Below are 20,349 nucleotides of genomic sequence, written 5' to 3'. Positions count from 1 at the left end.
GAAGCAGCACTGTGGATGCAGCTGTTTGGGCCCACTGTGACCAAAGTTAGTGGAAAATAAGGGCAGAAATGACCCAGCTGAGATTCGTTAGAGTTTGAATGATCTTAAGCCAATTTCTAAAATACCAAGAGTTGGAGAAACTGCAGAGGGAAGGCACCAGCATTAAGAAGAGTCTTGCTAAAAGTGGAATTGTAGCTGGGAGGGAGTCAGGAGGTGGAGATGAAAAGGGAGGACACAGCAGGAGAGTAAGGAGATGGAGGATCTTGGCCATGGAATTGCCCAGAGGTCAGAGCCACTAGACTGAAGGATCTATGTCATGGAGTAAGGTGAAAGAAGACAGAAAAAACTCAGGATCAGAATATAAAGGGCTCTGAACATCAAACAGAAAATTTTGTATCAGAGTTTGGAGATGAGAGGAGTCACAGAAATTTATTGAGTAGGAGAGTATTTAAATGCTTTTAGATGAGGGTCTATACTAGAGTGGGGTAGAAGCTGAGGAGACAAGGAGGATAATCTGTAAAATGTTAAGAGGGTAAAATAGGCAGGATGTAACAGATTAGATACAGATACAGGAAATGAAGGTAAGGAGTCAAGGATGACACCTAGGTTTTGAGCAAGGGAGACTGAAAGGTTCATAGCACCCTTGAGTTAGGATTAGGGAAAGGTTTGTGGGCTGGTTCGGAAGGAGTTGTTTAAGTGAGCTTAAGTCCTGGAACAAAGCCACATTCACACAATGTAAGATGTATTTAAAATAAGGCCAGGAAGTTTTGGGTTTCATTAAAAAAGAAACTATAATTTTAATTCTCCTATCATTTCTTTTTTTAATTCATTTTTGTTTTTCTACTTTGCATGGAAAGGAAAAAAATTGACATTTAAAAACAAATTTAGAGCTGCAGATTCTTTTCCTTCCCCCCCCCCTTAAGGAAGGCAAGAAATTTCATATAGATTATATGTGCAGCCATGCAAAACATTTCTATATTGCTGATCATTTTTTAAAAAATGACAGATAAAATTTTTACAAAAATTTTTTATGACAGAAGAAATCTTAAGATATTTTACACAAAAGGGTTAACTAAGGTTTATAGTGTGATTTATTTCTGAGGCTCCTTTGCAATATCAATCGTCTCCACCTTTTACTAAAGTAATCCCTCTGGAATAAATTTAGCCACATCTGGAAATATTTTTCTACAAAACTTGAGAAATGCTGATTACTATCCTAAAATTCTCTGAAGATAAAAAGTGAAAATTAAAGTAAGTTTTTATTCTTAATCTAAAACCTCAAAAGCTTCAGGACCCCTTTTTAAAGAAAAGTAACTTCCTTGAACAAATATAGGTAGAGAATAACTCAGCCAATTTTAGCATTAAAAAAAATTAAAACAAAACAAAACAAAAAAAACCCTTGTAATTCCATGGAGATGAAGAATATAGTTAAGTCTCCAGGATCAGGCCTTGGATTTTGGCTAGCCAGTTGGCATTTCACCAGCAGTAACATACCAGAGATGTTAGATAAGCAAAAGGTTGATCTGAGGCCTGTTTCTAGAGACAAAAATGTTTTATTGCTCTGCATATACTAAGTCATTTTTTCCAGTGACAATACAATGGTTCCATATTTTGAATAATAGAAAAAGGGATCTGCAAAAAGCAGCTCAAAGAGGATGAAAACTTAGACCAAATTAAAGCAGCATAAAATTGTCTTCTTTAATTAGATATTTCATTCCCACAATCTGGGAGTTGATGAACATTAAAAAAAAAATCCACTTTATTATTAGTTTGGTTTTATGTTTGTATTTGGAAATAGCAATGTAAAGGTCAACTTGAATGTTGAAAAAGACTGACTATGAATAGTTTTAATATTTATGAAAATCAGAGAACTTTTTTTTTAGTTTTTTTTTTTTTTTTGCAAGGCAAACGGGGTTACCTGGCTTGCCCAAGGCCACACAGCTAGGTAATTATTAAGTATCTGAGACCGGATTTGAACCCAGGTACTCTGGACTCCAGAGCCGGTGCTTTATCCACTGTGGCACCTAGCCGCCCCCCCAAAATTGGAGAACGTTCAACAGTACCCCACAACCCTGTTTCTGTCAATTCTAGGAAGAAGAAAAACAGAACTTTCTAGTCAATGAAATAAGTTACGCTTCAGTCTAAATGCATGGTCCCATACAAAGACTGGTTCTCAGTCACACAGACACAAGACAATTTCTAATAATCCAGTTTTTCCCTTCTGCCATTCAGAGACCAAACAAATATAGCAAACATCCCCCCAAAGACCAATAGTTTCTAGTGATGGGTGGGGCAAGAAGGTAGGGGCAGTGGGATAGTAGATGGGATGTCACAGCTAGACAAGGGGTACAAAGAGCAAATGACAACCCCTTAAGCCATGCCCTCCAAAGGTATTGAAAACAGATTTCACTGCCCCTCCCTCCCCAGAATCTAAGTTTCTTGGTGATACTTCCTTACTATCTCTGACTCAAATGTACCAAATCTTATCGTTTTGATGACATCTCTTCTGTGTGGCCTTCCCTTCATTTCATAACTACAACCTTAGGTTAAGGCCCTCATCACCTGCAGCCAGGTCCAATGAAATAACTTTCTAACTGGTCTCTGGGCCCTCAGTCTCTGCAGATTCTAATTCAACCTTCAATCAATCATAAATCTGACCTTGTCACCTTCTCCTGTGGTTCCCAGTAACCTCAAGGATCCAAGCTCTTTACTCTCCTTCAAATGCTGCTTCTCCCATCTCAGAAACTTTACCCTGGGTAGGCCCCAAGCTTGGAAAGTTTCTGCTGCTTACATTTCCTCTTAGGCAGAAGGCCTTTCCTAGTCTTTAGTACAACCTTTATCTAGTCTGGATATCTGATAAACCTATACATTTACCTAATATGTCCAGAAAGAGAAAGTTGAAGCCCTAGAGGACAGGATTATCTTTCCTCTTTCTTTGGATTCCCCAGGGCCCAGGAGAGTAGCAAAATCTAAAGAGTTAATAAATAAATGCCAGTGGCCAACAGAATTTTAGGTTTAATTGAACTTAGGAATGGTCCAAGTATATCAAAAATCTAATGACAAACAAAAAAAAGAATCACATTAACTTTAGTCTGTTGTGGAAGGCCCCCCCCCCAGTCTTAAAATCCTACCACAAACTATTCAGACCTGATGATGATGATGATGAAGATTGGTTGTCCTCCATTATGCCATTTTCTCCTTCAGAGTCATATGGGTCCAATGGTCAAATATGAACCAGGATATATGGCACTGGATGTGAGGCAGAGTTAAGTGACTTGCCCAGGGTGATTCAGACTTAGCATCCCAAACACGTTCCTGCTACCTGCCCTCCTCATGGCTGTATCTTCTGGGCCCCAAGTCAGATCCACAGAGACCTCTATCTCATCAAAAAGAATACTTTCTTTATCTACTGACCAAGTTTCCAAAGTAAACCACTCTATGACCACTGTAATGCCAAGAAGTTCAGAGACAGATAAATGTTGCAAACTTTAACCCAAGATGATCAAAAAGGATTCTTCTTACAGCCAGCCGAATTCTTCCTGAGAATCCTCTGGGCCTCCAATGCCTTCTCCAACCCCATCCCCCAACAATAAGCTGGAAATACTGGATTGGAGCTCAGAATCCTGGCTCTGCAACCGGAACTACCTGTTGTTCCCTGTGTAAATCACTTCACCTGTTGGAGACTCATTTCTCCCAGCTGTAAATGCAAAGTTTAAAGTAGAAGTCACCTATTGTCTCTGGAAGGCAGCTAGCTGACATGGTTCACCTGGAGTCAGGAAGGCCTACATTCAAGCACAATCACAGATACTAGCTTAGTTGTGTGAGTCTAGCCAAGTCACTTAGCATCTCTGTACCTCAGTTTCCCCATCCATAAAATGGAGACATAATAGCACCTAACTCCCACATGGTTGGTGAGGATCCAGGGTCTGGCTCCCCTCCCCATCCCTTCCAGCTACAAGGCTAGATTTCACAACTGTAACTACTAGACAGGGTTCCCATTTGCACTGGGCTATAGAAACAATTTGGAGATAAAGTGGATTTCCCTGGTCCAGCCCTGTGTGGGATCCAAGGGGAGAAGAGCGGATTAGGGAGTGCAGACAGTCCTCAGAATGCTCAGCCCAGAGCACCTGATACCCCCCCCAACTGAAATCCAGGTCTTTCTAACCCCAAGGGCGCTAGCCTCTATTACCGTTCTCAGCACAAGTAATATCAATATTTTACAGAAGAGAAATATGAAATATGCAAGATTGAGATCAGGCTGAGGAATCTAGGGGCCTTAGGTCATTCATTTTTCAGAGGAAGGTGAAGTCATTTGCTAAAGACAACACCTGAGCAGGGCCGGGGATGGAGTTGGGAGAACTCCAAACCTGCCCTCAGCCATCCCCACTGGCCAGGCCAAAGAAAGGCCGTGGCACCAGGGTTAAGTGACTTGTTCAGAGTCACACAGCCACAAGGTGCTGGAGGCTGGACCAGCTCAGGGAGGAGTCTTCCTGATGCCCGGCCGGGCTCTGGCCACTGCGCGACCCAGAGGCTCTACCAGTCCGGGCCCGCATTAAAATCCAGCCTCGGGCACTGTGGCCTTGGGCGAGTCACTTGCCCCATTCCTGGCATTGGGGCCAACTCCTCCCAGCCGGGCTCCTGGAGGGGGGCCAGCCTGGCGCCGTGGCCCTCACCCAAACTCAAGGCACAAGCCCAGCAGGACCCCCGAGTCCAGAGAAGGAAGGCCAGGCCCGGGGGCCTCAGTTTCCCCACCGGGCGCAGGCGCGGGGGCGCCAGGGCAGGCCGGGTCCGGGGGGCCCTCGGGGGGCCCCAACGTGGGAGGCTGGGCTGGGCCCGGCGAGTGGGGGGTCTTCCTGCTCCCGGGGGGCCCCGGGCCCCGCCCCTCCCGCCACTGTCCCTGCACCCCGGGGCTGCGGCGCGGACCCCCGACCTCGGGGGGGGCAGCCACGTGTGCGGGGGCCAGGGCGCCCCCCCGCCTCACCTTGCCGTTCTGGGGGCTGCCGTTCAGGAACAGGGCGCCCCCCCCTCCCGCCCCGGCTCCCCACCCCCACGCCCCGGCCCCCACCCATGGCCCCCCACGCCCCCCGCCTCACCTTGCCGTTCTTGGGGCTGCCGTTCAGGAACAGGGTGACCCGCCGCATCGCGCTGCCCGCGCCGGGGCCCGAGGGAGCCGCCACCCCGCCGTCCCCCGCGCCCCCGCCGCCCGCCCGGGGCCCAGAGGCGGCCCTCAGCCTGACCCGCCCCCCGGGGAGGGGTCCCGCGGCCCCGGACCCCGACACACACCCCCGAGAGCCGTCCCTCCCACTCTCCACACCCCACTACTCCGCCCGTTCCTGGCCTTTCCCCTCACCCCGCCCTCGGGGAGACCGGCGGCGCCTCGGGCCCATCGCAGAGCAGGGCCGGGGGCCGCTCGCCCAATCGCGAGGAGGCGGAGGCGGGACCGAATGGAACGTGACTGCGGGAGGAGGCCGAAGTGGGACCAAGAGAGGAGCCAATCGGAAGCCGAGGCAGCTTCGGGGCGGGAGCCCGGAGGGTGATGGCCTCGGCGCCCGTCCAATCGTGAAGCAGTGCGAGGGAACCCGGGGAGTCGGAGGAGGAGGAGCGGCGACCCGTTCCTCGGCCAGGCCCGCCGTCCCGCCCCTCGCTCCCCTCGGCCCACCAATCGCGGAAGCGACGCCCCTCCAGCGTCGCCCATTGGCTCCGATCGAGCCCCGGCGTTCGGCGCCGATTGGTCCGAAGGCTACTTTTCGAAATCGCGGGAGCCAACCGAGAGGAGTGTCTGCGGGCGGCGGGAAGAGCCGTCCCCGGTCGCCGGCCCCTCTAAAGGATCGTTCCGCCGAGAAGGTGAAATAGTCCTTAGGGGCGCGAGGTAGGCTCCGCGGAGTGCGCAGGCGCGCGAGGGCCGGCGGAGGCTTCCGCGGAGGTCGGGCCGTTGGCCGCGAGAGCCGCCGCGTAGACGGCCGCGTTCGCGGAGGGGCGGGGCACGCCGGCGGCCGTTTGAACCCGGCGGCGGGACATGGCAGCGGCGGCGGCCGGAGGTGAGGGAGCCCGGGGGGCGGCGGGGCCGGGGGGCGGCGGGGCCGGGGGGCGGCGGGGCCGGGGGGCGGCGGGGCCGGGGGCGCGGCGGGGCCGGGGGCGCGGCGGGGCCGGGGGGGCGGCGGGCGGCGGGGCCGGGGGCGGTGGGCCCGGGGGGCGGCGGGCGGCGGGGCCGGGGGGCGGCGGGAGGCCGGGGGGCGGGGGGCCGGGGGCGGCGGGCGGCGGGCGGCGGGGCCGGGGCGGTGGGGCCGGGGGCGGCGGGGCCGGGGGGCCGGGGGCGGCGGGCCCCCACGGCCCGGGCACGCGGCGGCCGCTTCCTTCGTGCCCCCCGGCGGGGCCTCGGCGCCCGATCGGCCGGGGTCGGGGCGGGGGCTCCCCGCGTCTCCCCCGTGGCCTCCCCCGTACCCCAGAGTTCATCTGTATTCCTTGGCCGTCGCTTCTCCCACCTGTCTCAGTGCACTTATCTCGGAGCATCTGCCCTTCGGGGGGTCTCACCTGCACGCGTCCCTCGCCCGAGTCTGTCTCCGCGGGTCTGAGCCTCCTTCCGTCCGTCCGTCTGTCTCTGAGCCTCCTTCTGTCTCTCACCTGCATCTTCACGTCTGTCTCCGAGCATCCTTGCTCCGCCTGTCCCTCGCCTCCCTGTTTTTCTCTATCTCCTTCATTGGAATCTTGCTCTCTGAGCCTCCTCCTGCTCCGGGCTCTCACTTTGCATCATTTGTGCCCTCCTGGCATCTCTCCAGCAGTCTCCTCCTGTCTCCCTGGGCGTCCCCACCTCACTCTCTGGCGCTGAGTTGCCATCTCTCTCCTTGGCCCCTGTTGACTTCATGGGCTTCACTTGTCAGGCCTCTTGCTCCACCTGGGACGCCTCCAGGCCCAGGACACTTGGTGGTGGGGTTTCTTCTTCCAAGCTGCCTTTGTTCTTAAGACTACGTACTAGTGGTCTCGCTCTGCTAGAAGGAGGTTCTTCCCCCAGGAATTTCCTTGTGGCCCCTTTCCTGTCCCTGACCTTGCTGCCAACCCTGTGTTGATCTTTTGGACTGGGGAATTGCAGGTGGTGTTCCAGTGGGAGTCAGGAAGCCAAGTCCCTTTGGAAATGACATTATTTGTTTCTCCCCCATTAGAACAGGAGCTTCTTTCAGGCAAAGGCCGTGTGTTTTGTTGCATCATATCTGTGTAATTATTTTTAGCATTTACCAGAATTAGCAACAAGGTTAGGGACAAAGGGATCTGTGATTTTACTAGTGCAAGGAAATTTCTATGGATCACTAACGTGATTGCAAGAATTCCCCACACGGACCAAGGACATAGGAAAGGAAAACTGTCGTTTTTCATTTAATGACCAAAAGTCTCAAGCCAGATTTTAATTCTGCCAGGTGAGCCTTTTGCAAATGTCATATTTGGGAAACTTAAGTTTAGGAAAGTCCAATCTTAGAACTTGTTGAAAATTGCTTTCCCCAACCTTTGTCAATGAGCCTGTAACCCACAACTAACCATGAACCCACATATGATTGCTAGTCTCCCAGGCATTGGTCCAACCTAAATTTCCTTGATAACTGAATTTCACACTCAACTGGGATTATTGAATTTCAAATCCTAAGTTTATATTTTGTTTTTTGTCCATCTGCACAGCAATAGAGTGAATTGTGAGCTTTTTCCCTCTAATATATTATTGTTGCCACTTTGACATCATAGTTGCCACATGGCATATTTTTATTCTTTAGACTAAAGTTGAGCACCAAATCTCTGTCTGATAATAGGAAATTGCTATTAAAGACCTCATGAGACTAAAGTTGGCCTATCAAGTATGAATGTATCTCATTCTTAAAATCAGTCTGGACTTTGAGATCTACTTGGCAAGGGTGTTGAACTGAAAGGCTCAGAAAATTACCCACCATCCTTGTTTGTTCTCTTTCCCACTTGGGGGCATCTCACCTTTTTTATAACTGGATGTGATAACAGATGGCTTATTGCCTGAACTCCTCAGGTGAGAAAAAAGTGCTTTTGAGATCAGTCTCCATCACTCCCCACCATCCCCCAGTCCATGTGGTCCTCATTGTTTTGTGCAGCAAGCTTCTGACTGGCTACCTTGTTTCTGAAGTGGCTGCTTCCATCTTCCCTTTGTTTTGTTGAATTGTGGGGGGGGGGGTCAAGAGTGGTCAGCAGAGCCCCAGGACTATTCCTCAGTCTCATTTGAGCTCTCCTGCTTGCCTTGGACAGCTCCCCTGTTGTCCTTCTGGAGACATCAAATGTCACAGGATGTTTGACCTCACATTTTTGCTGCATCATGTTCTCAGCTAGTTGATGGTGACACATGAGCCTTCCTCCTTGCACAGGAGTTACCAGCTGAGCAATTCAGAATATTTGAGTCTGTCCTGCTGACAAAGGAAAACTGCATTTGTTTGTGTGATCATGTATAGATTTCAGAATATAAGACTGTATATAATTGTAATAGAATATGAGGTACCAACCACTGTTTTTTTAAAAAAAAGAAAACTTATGGGAGTATGGGAGATAAGGTTACCCTATGAAAAAATGGATGGAGTATGATTTGTAGTGTAGCAGAATGTTCATAGGGAATGAGATTGTTGATCAATTCATGATTATATATTGGTATTTTATTTCTGAATCAAAGCTTTGTGATTTCTGTCTCTTCCACAAGCACTTCAGACATAGCTTGTATTTGCTGTGAAGGTGTAGTGTAGTCAAAAGAGAGAGCTCTGCATTTGGAACCAAGGCCCCTGGGTCTAAATCCTTGCTTCCAGACCTGCTGCCTTCAAAATCACTTTCCCTTTGAAAAGTGGGATTTTCAAAGGATTAAGTGCTAACAAGGACCTTAGCCATCATTTAGTCCAACACTACTACTAAGTGGCACAGTGGATAGAGTACCAGGCCTGTAATCAGACCATGTGACCCTGGACAAGTCATTTAATCCTGTTTGCCTCATCTTCAAAATGAACTGGAGAAGAAGACAAACCACTCCAGTATCTTTACTAAACTCCAGATGGGGTCATGAATCAGTCAAGATTGGAAAAGCAACTGAAATAGTTTTGCTGATTGAGCTAATTGAGGCTCACAAGTGACTTGATCAAAGCCACCCAGATGTTTCCTTAGAGTTAAAACTTGAGCCTACCTCTAAATTCAATGTTTATTTTTTCTTTTTTTACTCTAATTAAATTTGATCTTTTTAATTTTAAAAACTGCTTTTTCCCCCCTTCCCTTCTTTGTAACCCTTCCCTCCCTCTCCCAAGCCACTGAAAGGAAGAAAAACAAAACTGGTACAAACATAAATAGTCAGGCAAAAACACATTTCCCTCATTATTCATGTCTCAATCTGACCTCTCTGTGTTATCACCTCTCTATTAAAAAGTGAGTATGTTTGATGTTGAATCTTAGGTTAACTGTAATTGATGTATTTGCATTGTGATCAGAAAGGCTTTACAGTAATGATACTATATAAATTGTTCTCCTGGCTCTATTCAGTTCTCCATCAATCAAAGCTTTCTAGCCTTCTCTCCTTCATTTCTTATTGACAGTAGCATTCCCTCACATATATATGCCATAACATGTTTAGCTGTTCCTCAGTTGATGGAGACCCCTCAGTTTGCAGTACTCTGTAACCTCAAAAAGAGCTGCTAAAATCAAATTCTTTATATTATGCTGCTGATCTCTTATCTTTTACTTTCTAGCCTTTCTATTTTATGTTCTAAACTTTCCTTAGGTTTAAGGGGGCATGGAGTTGTTGTTATGTCCATTGAATTATACTAAGAATTTAGCTAAGTCTCCTAAATTAATCAGAGAGCCATTTTAGACCTTTTCCAGCAGTCATCATATTCCTAATTTTTTAGATGGATGTCATTGCAGAAGTCACAGATGGCCTTGAAATCAAGGAACCTGTTATTAGCAGTATTGGTATGTGGGAATCAGTTTTTTATATTGGAATTTGGGAGTTGGGAATCAATCATTTTTGTGCTGTAATCATATTGTACAATGTACTGCCTTGGATTTTAGAAAATGGGTCCTTAGAGGATGAGAAACATTTAATCCACCAAAACCAAGAAGCAGCAATGGACTCAACCTTCAAGACACCAGATAAGCCTAAGACCCCAATGAATTTTTCTACTATAACAGTGGAGCAGCTTGGAATCACACCAGACAGTTTTGTGAAAAATTCACCAGGTAAGAGCAAATGATGATTTTCTAGTTCACTTTTTTAAGAGTACAGCTTGAAATACTGGGCAGCCTTTTTTTTTTTAAACATCCATCTTGCCTCTAGCAGTTATCTAGTTTGCAATAACTTATTTTACCATTTAGACTACTTTTCACAAGAAGACATTTTCAGTCTTTTTCTGAGGACAATTTGTCCTTTTGGAATTAATACTGTTTCTCACTGAACCAGATTTTTTTAGTCCCTTTCCTATTGGAAGGGGGGAAGCTTTTGAGATTATGGGAATTTTCTTGCTTCATTTTTTCAGACTATCTGTGATTTCCTCCTTTTGGAGTCTCCCTTTTCTAGAGTCCGATACCTTGACAGTTGAATCTGTGACTCTTCTGCAGTATCTTTGACAATTGAAATAATGTGGGCCTACAAAAAGGGGAGCCGTGAGTGAGCCCCAGTGACTTCGTTGCCTTTTTTTTTTTAAGGTTTTTTTTTTTTGCAAGGCAAATGGGGTTAAGTGGCTTGCCCAAGGCCACACAGCTAGGTAATTATTAAGTGTCTGAGACCGGATTTGAACCCAGGTACTCCTGACTCCAAGGCCAGTGCTTTATCCACTACGCCACCTAGCAGCCCCTCTTCGTTGCCTTTTTAAGCATGATTACTAAAATAGTAGATGAGGAAAATACTGAATTTTTGCCAAAGCTTTGGATAAATTCTCTCATAAATGTAGACAAGGTAATAGAGGTTTGTTCAAGTTATTGCAGTTGTATCTGACTCTTTGTGACCCCATTTGGGGTTTTCTTGGCAAAGATACTGGTATGGTTGGCCATTTCTTTCTCCAGCTTGTTTTATAGATGAGGAAGCTGAGGGCAGCAGGGCTAAGTGACTTGCTTAGTCACCCAGCTAGTAAATGTCTGAAGCTGGGTTTGAATTCAGGTCTTTCTGACTGAGCCACCTAACTGCTGATAATACAGGTAAATAGATTCAGAACTAGTTGACTGGTCAAACTCAAAGGAAAGTTGTTAATAGTTCAATGTCACCTTGGTGGGAGGGGTTCAGTGATGTAAGCCCAGTATTCTGTGCTTGATCTTGTGCTTTTTATTACTTCTGTCAATGGCTCAGAAAATTAACCACATTCTCACCAGGTTTGCAGGTGACATAGATCTGCAGATGATAGCTAGAATCCAAAAAGATGTTGATACTCTAGAGCATTAGGTTGACTAGACTAGAATTAGCAGTTCTTGGAAGGCATCTGGGCTCATCTGTGCTAGTCCTAAAGACAGTTTTAAGACGGTGCTGAGCAGCATAGTCTCTAGGTAAAGGGAACTGATTGTGCCCTGGCATTCTGCTCTCTCCAGCCCTCATCCAGAGCAGGGACTGGGAAGGGCCTGGTGCTCCTGTCATGAGAGAATTGGCTAAAGAAGATTGGGAAGGTCACGTGAGTGGTTGGCAAGAATTTGATGGGAAATCAAGTAGACACGAAAGTGAGCTTTTTCGGTCTTTCCTCCGAGAAGCCAGTTTAGTTGATGTCAGAAAGCCTTCACAAGTAGAGCAGGCTGCCTGGGGAGAACCTTGGGTGGCCATTCCTTCTATGGATGAGTTGATGACCAGTGAAGCCCCTTCCACCGCTCAAATTCATCTATGATTTCATGACCAGTTTTCATTGCTGTTGCCACAAGAACCTGGAGCTTCGTGACCAGCAAGCTGGCTATGCTTGGTCTCCAAACTTGGCTCCTGGATGCGTAAGACCCGTGCTGTTGGATTAGCTCCTCCCTCGCTTGGTGCCTGCCATCAGTTTTCAAGAATCCAGGTCAACGCCATATTTGAGTGAAGTAGAAGAGGATTTGGGGAGATGCTTAATATTCTTAAATGGATTCAGATTCCCAGTCAGGTCATTCTAGATTGGAGAGCAGTTATAGTCATAACATACTTTGTCTCCAGGGGATGGTATTTTGCAGAATAAAAAGTCCAAGAGCAGGCAAAGCCAGATTGAAAATTCACACACACACACACACACACATGTCTTTGTATTGCTACATATCTATATCTTTGGATAAAAGTGATCCTGGCATACTATCTGCTTAATTTGAGGGTATTTTTGTACAAGAAAGTTCTCACAAGAAATCAAATGGAAATACTTAGAGATGCCCAATAAATAAATAACAATAGTGAAGCTCTGTTGGTTGGATGGTCCCCAACTCTAATGCCCAGTCCTATCTTGTCAAGTCTTATTTTGCAGGGACAATCTGAAGGTCTCCTGAGTATTTTTATTATGGTTGGGAAGGGAAGATTATTTCCCAAAATATCCTAAAGGAGAGAAATCTCATTATCGCTTCTTACCCCATTTATCTAGTTACAATAGGATTATGCTAGACTTGAATAACAAATTAGAAAGACTGACCTCAAGCTTCACAGGATAATTAATGCAGTCTTGTGATCTAGGCTCACAGAATATATATACAAAGAAATTTCTGAGAGTGAAGAGATTTTAGAAGACACCCAGGCCTTAATCCACCTCTGAAAAATAACCTTTACTAGGTAGTCAGAAGTATTCATCAAACTTTTGCTTGAAGACTTCAGTGAGGAAGGAATATCCCTAGTCCTAAAGCAGCCCCCCCCCCCTCTACCTTGGGACAGTTTTGTACCTTAGGAAGTGTGCCTGACATCAAGGTTCAGTTTTTCCTTTGCCTTTTCTACTCAAGTGCTAATCTACCTGGGTTCTGATCTCTAGAGCCAAGATGAACAAGGTGAATGCATAGAACCTGACCTGCTGCTGAGGATTGGCTTCTTGTGCTGCAAACCCTGCCCTGCCCTTGCTGATTTTCCTATGAAAATCCTTGTGGCACTCTGAATGGCTTGCTCTACTTGGGACAGACAGAAAATCATGGCACTGACCACTCTCGTGGATCTCTTGGGTTCTGTGCCTGAGCTTAAGTCCTCTCCTGGGTCTTGGAATTCATTCTCAGTATGTAATTATTCATGAAGAGAAAATATGATAGAATGATTGTCAGTTTGGAATTTCTTACGAGTTTGTATAGTTTGTCATAGACATTTGAAGATAGAATGAGGATAAGAAAAGAGTTGTGGACAGTTCAGGGTTCCCACAAATCCATGAGTTATGACAGTCTCTGAAATGCAAATGGAGTTTGACTGCTGTTACAAGACTGATTTTGGATTTTGTCTCAGCTGCTCATTCTTGGCCAAGTTGCCTTACCCCTTTGGGGCCCCATTTCCTCAACAGTAAAATGAGGAGAATTGGACCTGATGACCTCTAAATTCTGAATCTCTGCTAGACCAACACTATGCTAGACATACAAAGGTTCCGTTAGAAACTCCTATTGTGATGGGAAAAGACAACCAAGTACACCAATAAGTAAATGGAAAATGTATGCAAAATGGGGGCAAAGAGCTTTGTAACTTGTGAAGCAAGGGCACCTGCCTTCGTAATGGAGAGTTTTTATTTTAGGATCCCAAAGACTCTTGAGAGTTTAGGAACTCTGAATAGGGTTTTTGATGTTTTTGCCAGGAAAGAAGGGGGTGTGAGGAGAAGGTTGGGTGAATTTTTGTCTTTCCCTTCCTTTGCGCCTTGCTCTCTGCCCTGCTGCTGAACTCTCTGCTTCTTCTTATCTCATCCAATTAGAAAGGTAACTGGAGGACAGGAATCCTGGCTTATCTCTTTGTCTGGTCCCTGGTCCTTCCCTCACACTGTGCTTGGCCCTTTGTAAAAATGTTATGAAGACCTGGAGAATCTTTATCATCCATGTGCCCAAAGAGGACAAGCTTGTAGTTCTGGGTGACTAATGCAAGAGTAGACTCAGACTCCCAGACATGGCAGGGAGTTCTTGGGAGAAATGGAGGTGGAAACTAACAGAAATGGCCATCTACTACTGAAGCCTTGTGTGACCCCCTCATCACCTCCACTACTTTCTGGATTCATCCTCAAAGCAAATGGTGACACCTAATAAATAGAGTATGAAATTGTAAGGAGAAGAGAGACTGGATGTGAGAGTGAGGAAGGCAGAGTGTTGGACTGACCATAGACTCATCCTCTCCGAACTAAATATTCACACATTTAACCAAAGTGGTGGTTCCAAGGCAAAATGGCCACCAGAAAAAGTAATAGCAACTGATTCTAGTGCATCTTAAAGTGGGAAGAAAAGTTGCACCAACACAGTTGACTACAGTGGGAGCAGAAAAGGAGTGAGGAGTTTTCAGAGATTTGGTGTACAACACTGTATTTGCTCTAGTCAGAATAATTGAAAGACTGGTTTAATGAAAATGATGGGGAATTTCAGAAGCTAGATGAAAAATGGAAGCTGCAGTATAGTTTTTTCTACTTCTAAGAGGCAGTATTTAATTCCATCAAAAGTAAAGTACAAGCAAAGCTTGGAGAGATAGGATTCTTGGTTCTGTAAGAAGGTGGATGAAATTCCATTTTGTGTGGATAGTAACAATCCAAACCACTTTTATGATGTCCTGTAGACTATTTATGGGACCAAAGACCTATGGTGCAACTCACCTAATCAGTACTGATGGAGCCACATTGATTAGTGACAGGGACATGATTCTTGAGAAACAGATTGAAGACTTAATAAACCATCAGCAGTCATTGATGAAGCTGTTGATCATTTTATCTCAGGTTGAAGTCAGTCACAGGGCATGGGCTCATAAGGTGATCAGAAAAAAGTGATGCGGGGACACTCTCAAGGTTTTTTATAGGGAGGGTACTGTGCCCTATGAGCAAGAAGAATTAGTTCAGAAGAAATGAAAGACGTGCACACTTAGAGAATCCACCCTAAATGTTTGTGCTCAACCCATGGAAGAGTATTCTGATCTGCCATGTCTAGCTTGTCTCTAACAGTGATGTTATTTAGGATCCTCTTCAAAAACAAAGGATGGCAAACAACCAATAAGTGCTTTTTCTTTCATTCATTAAGCATCTGTGCAAGGAATAACTCACTAATATTTAGGAACAGTACTGGCTAAACATTAATTTTCAGTGTAGCATGGATTAACTTGAAAAGTAGTGATTTCACTATAGATGACTGATGTTGATAAGGATATTTCTGTAATGGATTGATAGATTAGACAAATTCAGAGAGATTTTCCAAGTAAAAGATGTTGTATGAATTGAGTATATCTATTTTTTGAATGTGTTACTATATGGTGTCCCAAAAACCTTATTATAGTTTTAAAACTTAAAGCTCTGTTTAAAAAAAAATTAACACTTCTGGGACATCCTAAACAATAATTGAGTAGATTAAGTATTCCTTACCAGGAACTTAAAAACCAAGTAGATGTCTTTAAAATTTTATTCTTTGACCAGAGATTTACGTGTGCCACCTCATTTGCTTTTTGATCAGTATGCTAGTGAATATGATCTGACTAACCAGTCAATTGACTCTGAGGGAGAAAGTAACTTATTTTATCTTTTTTTTTTACTTTTAAAAATTTACTAATAAACACTAAAATAAGCATCTCTCTCTCTCTCTCCCCCTCCCCCCCCTCCCTCCCTCTCTCTCTACATATTAGAACAGGAAAAGCATTCCTGACACTATTAACCTTTCCTGTGTTTTACTTTTTAAATATAAATTCAATATATAACTTTTAAAGTTTCCTACTTATCTATGATTCTTTCTGATTCTGTCCTCTTCTGTGCATTTAAAAAAGATATGTTTTACTGACTCTTCTTTTGGCTACTTTTTCTCTAACTTCTCTCTCTTTCCTATACTCCTCCATTTAAGGGGAAGAATATATATATTTGCAAGGCAATGAATGGGATTAAGTGGCTTGCCTAAGGCCGCACAGCTAGTTAGTTATGTGTCTGAGGCCGGATTTGAGCTCAGGTACTCCTGACTCCAGGGCCAGTGCTCTATCCACTGTGCCACCTAGCTGCCCCTAAGGGGAAGAATATTAATGAACATGAAAAATCAAAACAATTTCTCACATTTTCTATATGAGAATTTAATATTGTAACTTTTCTCTGTCAGGAGGTAGGGTAGTGTCAGAAGTAGATTGATATCGATCATTGCTAGGGATAAGCATAATGAATAGGTACCTGGACCTTACAGGCTCATTGGTCTTTTAGTGGAACTAGAAAAGAAGTCATCTTGTCTGCCTAGAATCTCTTATCATCTCCATATCTGCTTTCTTGGACCCTGGTTTCCTTCTCAGTTTAGCTCAAGTACTATAATAGATCTTTTCTGTTATCTACAGCTGCAAATGATTTCCTCCCCTCCCTAGGCTGCACATGGTTAAATGTGAGGGGGTGATTTCTCCAAGGAATGTAAGGTCCTGGAGGGCAAGAACTTCACTTTTTTTGGGGGATTTTTGCAAGGCAATGGGATTAAGTGACTTGCCTAAGGTCATATAGTTAAGTAAGAAAGGCCAAATTCGAACCAAGATAATCTTCATTTATACATGTTAAAAATTGAATATTTTTTCTGGGGGATTCCTAAGTTATAAAAAAATTTTCATTCCAGGAAAATCCTTGCTAAAAAAAGCGAGACGCCGTTCCACAATTGGAGTCAGAGGTTCTCCTGAAACAAATCTTCTCATTAGATACATTGCTCAGCAAAGAAATTTAAAAAATGCAAATGAGTCTCCTTTGGTAGAGTCTTCAATTCAGGTAAGTTCTTGGAATGATCTATTAGCAACAAACAATATAAATTGTCTCAGTTTTGTTCTGTTCTCTTTGATAGTTTTGGTTATGGGCAGACATCTGTGCTGCAGCTTTTTTCCTGTCCTGTAAATTCATTTCCTAATGTATATTGTATACAGGATTAGTATACAGTCAGTGTGGCATACTGTTAATGTTTGTGTAAATGTGTCTTCTTTCCTCCAATAATTCTCTGCTGATGCCAGAAAGGCTAATGATTGCCACATAGAGGTAAAAGGAAGGAGTGTAGCCCACATGGATTCCCAGCTATTGGGCCTCCCTGGTTCACAGTCTAGAAGCTCATCGATGGGATAAAGCATTGGTTGGTCTTAGTTCTTCTTATTCCCATGCCTGTACATCTCAACACTTGAGGAGTGCTTGTGGCTTTTTAGAATTGTTCCCCTCAGGGCCGGCTAGGTGGCGAAGTGAATAGAGCACCGGCCTTGGAGTCAGGAGGACCTAGGTTCAAATCCGACCTCAGACACTTAATAGTTACCTAGCCATGTGGCCTTGGGCAAGCCACTTAACCCCATTGCCTTGAAAAATCTGAAAAAAAATGGAAAAAAAAAAGAATTGTTCCCCTCTCCTGAATTCTTTTGTCTTGATGGCACAGTAGCCCACCTACAGTAAGGTACACCATCACATCCCTACCGTCCACAGAGAATTCCTTCTTCCACTGTGAATCTAGGCATGATCCTGCCTAGATGTGACAATCTTTATGTAAAGCCTTTCTTTCTGAAAATCACAGAGAATTGTTGAATGAAAGATGCCGTGTGTGTGTGTGTGTGTGTGTGTGTGTGTACATTTTATATGCATAGAAGTTAAATGCAAAGTAGATTCAAAGTAAATATAAGATGATGGGGGGGGTGCTGAGGGAGCTCTCATAGTTGGGAGATATGAGCAGCAGAGATTCCAGGCATCTAGGGAGAAAGAACAAGTTGCAGATTGGTGGACACAGAATGAAGTTTATGGGAGAATGATCCCTGCCATGAGCAGGGATGATGGGGGGGTGGGGGGTGGCGGTGATGGGCTCAAAAACAGGTAAGAAGCTATTGTAGTTCAGGTGAGGGGTGACAAATTGGGGGTATAGAGAATGGAGAAATAGAAGCACAATATAAAGGTATCTGATTGGAGAAAGGAGTAGGGTCAAAGTGAAAAATCCATTCCTGAAGAGTTACCCTCATCTGTGAATAGCCCTCTGAGCTTGTGGTGCAGGAAAAACACTGCTGGGGGGCCCAGAAGCCAACCAGTAAAACACATTAAATGGAAGAGAACACCCCAGGGAATGCCCTTGGGAAACTTCGCTTTCCTTCCTGGGATCCTGTGCTGTCCTCTAACATCCGAGCTTCTCTTGAATTTCACATTTGAATTGAGAGCCTTTAATGGTAGCCTGTTTCCAATTACACCATCCTTTCGTAACCAAATAGAAAAAGCAAAGTCGGAAAAACTAGCAAAGCACAGAAATCTGCTTAGCATATTCCCAAACCCATATTTACCCACCTCTGTATTGCTTTGGAGACCAGCTTACTTTTTCATAATTACAGCATTTGATTTCATGATTTTTGGTTCTTTTTCACTTAAATTTATTATATACATTTTTGTATTTATATTTTTATATATTATATATTTTTATTTTTATATTTATATATATTTATATATTATATATATTTTTACCCTGCATTGTCAGTTCATAAAAAACTTCCTTTTCTCACATTCTTCATAGTCATTATTTCTCATGATACTATATTTTCTTACCTTCATATGTCATAATCTGTATAGCCATTCCCTGAACAGTAGGCTACTTGAATTGAATTGAATTGAAATTGCTACTTGAATATTAGGGAGATGGTTTGTGAGCACTTTCAGGACCTTTCTTTGAGTCTTTGGATTCCTTGAGGTATGCGTCTTGCCGGGATGCCTCCGGGCCAAAAGGATATGGATATTTTAGTCATGACATAATTCTAAATTGCTTTCCAGAATGGTTGCTCCAGAAGCTATGTTAGTGTTCCTTTCTACTCCAACATCAACTATTTTCCTACAATGTACCTATAAGCATACCCATATCTCTTCCCCCTCATCCTTTAAAAAAAAAAACAAATCCTCACTGGATTTGTCCATCCCTGCTCACTATTGGTCCTCTATATCCATTCTTATTTATTGATAAATGTTCTCAGAAGGCTGTAATAGGTGTGATAGTAATGCATTATCTTTCATTTCACTCTTTTTAACCCTTTGCATTCTGGTTTCTGATGTCATTCAACCAAAAATGCTCTCTCCAAAGTTACTAATGATCATTTAATAGACTTTTCTCAATCCTCTTCTCCTCTTCCAGATTTTCTCTTTTTTGTTTTTCATGTTCTCTCTCCCAGTTCCCTTTTTATACTTGTCTAGTCAGTCATGGCACACTGACTGGCCACATAAAAGGTACAGGGCTTATTCCCTTCTTTTTCCCATCCTTTGGTCTTTATTTACATCATGCCCCCTAGCAGTAGATATTTCTCAAATATTTGTCCTGGACTTTCTTTTTCTATGCTATTTCTCATGGGGCTCTTATGATTTCAGTTATTTCTGTGCGCTTTATTCTTAGATCTACTTGTTCAGGACATATTTTCCTTATCTCATTTTAAACACCTCAAACTGAACATCCCGTAAACAAACATCTTAAATTACCATGGCAAAGACTAAGCTCGTTTTTGCTTCCTAAACTCTCCCCTCTTTTAACTTCCCTATTATTGAGATCACCTGGGCTGCCAGTCTCCAGTCATCCTTGAGGACTCATTGTCACCCACCCTCCCTCCCAATCCAATCATTTGCCAAGACCTATTGAATTTATCTTCATAACATTTCTTATTTAGACCCCCTTCTCTCTTCTATCACTTCCATTGGCCAGGTAGGCCCTCATCACCTCACATTTAGGGTGTTAATACAAAAGCCTGCCAGTTTGTCTTCCAGTCTTAAGTCTGTGCCCACTCTAATTCACTCTGTTCAGCCATCAGATTTATCTTCCAAAATGAAAGGTCTTTAGCCCCCCCCCCCCCCCCATTCATTCAGTAAACTCCTTTGGGATCAGATATAAAGTCCTTTGACTTTGAATATCGCTTTGTAACCTGGGCCCTTCCAACCATTTCAATCTTCTGAACACCAATGACACTAACTTCCTTGCTTCTGTCTCCTCTCACCAGGAATCTCTCCAGTTTGGAATGCTATCCCTCCTCTAGTTCAACTTCGTGACCTTTCCCAGTTATCCTTCCTTGTAATACCCTTTCTCTGAAATAATTCCTCCCTACCTCCCAGTTTATCTTGTTCTTTATTTTGTTTATAAGGTTGTAAGTGTTGCTTCTCTCATTAGAAGACTGAACCCCTTGATGGCATATCTCATCTGCCTTTCTTTTGAACTGGTACTTCATAAAGGCTAGTCAGTTCATGGACTCCTAGACTCTCCTTGACTCTTAGGCGATGTGTGAGGTGTAAGGCGAATCCTTGGAACTGAAAGGGCTGT

The 20,349-nt window shown here is 44.4% G+C and overlaps 2 protein-coding genes across 6 annotated transcripts in view; one reads left to right on the top strand and one right to left on the bottom strand.

Annotated features, from left to right (window-relative positions):
- Positions 1-5,170, bottom strand: part of KCTD9 (potassium channel tetramerization domain containing 9) — a 33,098-nt gene extending 27,928 nt beyond the window's left edge. For both annotated transcript variants that reach the window (XM_074195259.1, XM_074195269.1), the window contains exon 1: positions 5,094-5,170. In XM_074195259.1, the coding sequence (XP_074051360.1) occupies positions 5,094-5,141 (48 nt within the window). In that variant the 5' untranslated portion in view covers positions 5,142-5,170. The remainder of the gene's footprint in view (positions 1-5,093) is intronic.
- Positions 5,171-5,895: 725 nt separating this feature from the next.
- Positions 5,896-20,349, top strand: part of CDCA2 (cell division cycle associated 2) — a 42,075-nt gene continuing 27,621 nt past the window's right edge. For 2 of the 4 annotated variants that reach the window (XM_074195242.1, XM_074195244.1), the window contains exons 1-4: positions 5,931-6,038; positions 9,882-9,945; positions 10,045-10,212; positions 16,675-16,820. In XM_074195242.1, the coding sequence (XP_074051343.1) occupies positions 9,882-9,945; positions 10,045-10,212; positions 16,675-16,820 (378 nt within the window). In that variant the 5' untranslated portion in view covers positions 5,931-6,038. Of the gene's footprint in view, positions 6,039-9,881; positions 9,946-10,044; positions 10,213-16,674; positions 16,821-20,349 lie in introns of all 4 variants that reach the window. The other 2 variants (XM_074195247.1, XM_074195249.1) reach the window with 2 other exon arrangements.

This window comes from Macrotis lagotis, chromosome 1 (genome assembly GCF_037893015.1).
Source record: "Macrotis lagotis isolate mMagLag1 chromosome 1, bilby.v1.9.chrom.fasta, whole genome shotgun sequence".
Taxonomy (NCBI): domain Eukaryota; kingdom Metazoa; phylum Chordata; class Mammalia; order Peramelemorphia; family Peramelidae; genus Macrotis; species Macrotis lagotis.
This window is presented reverse-complemented; position numbering and strand designations above follow the sequence as displayed.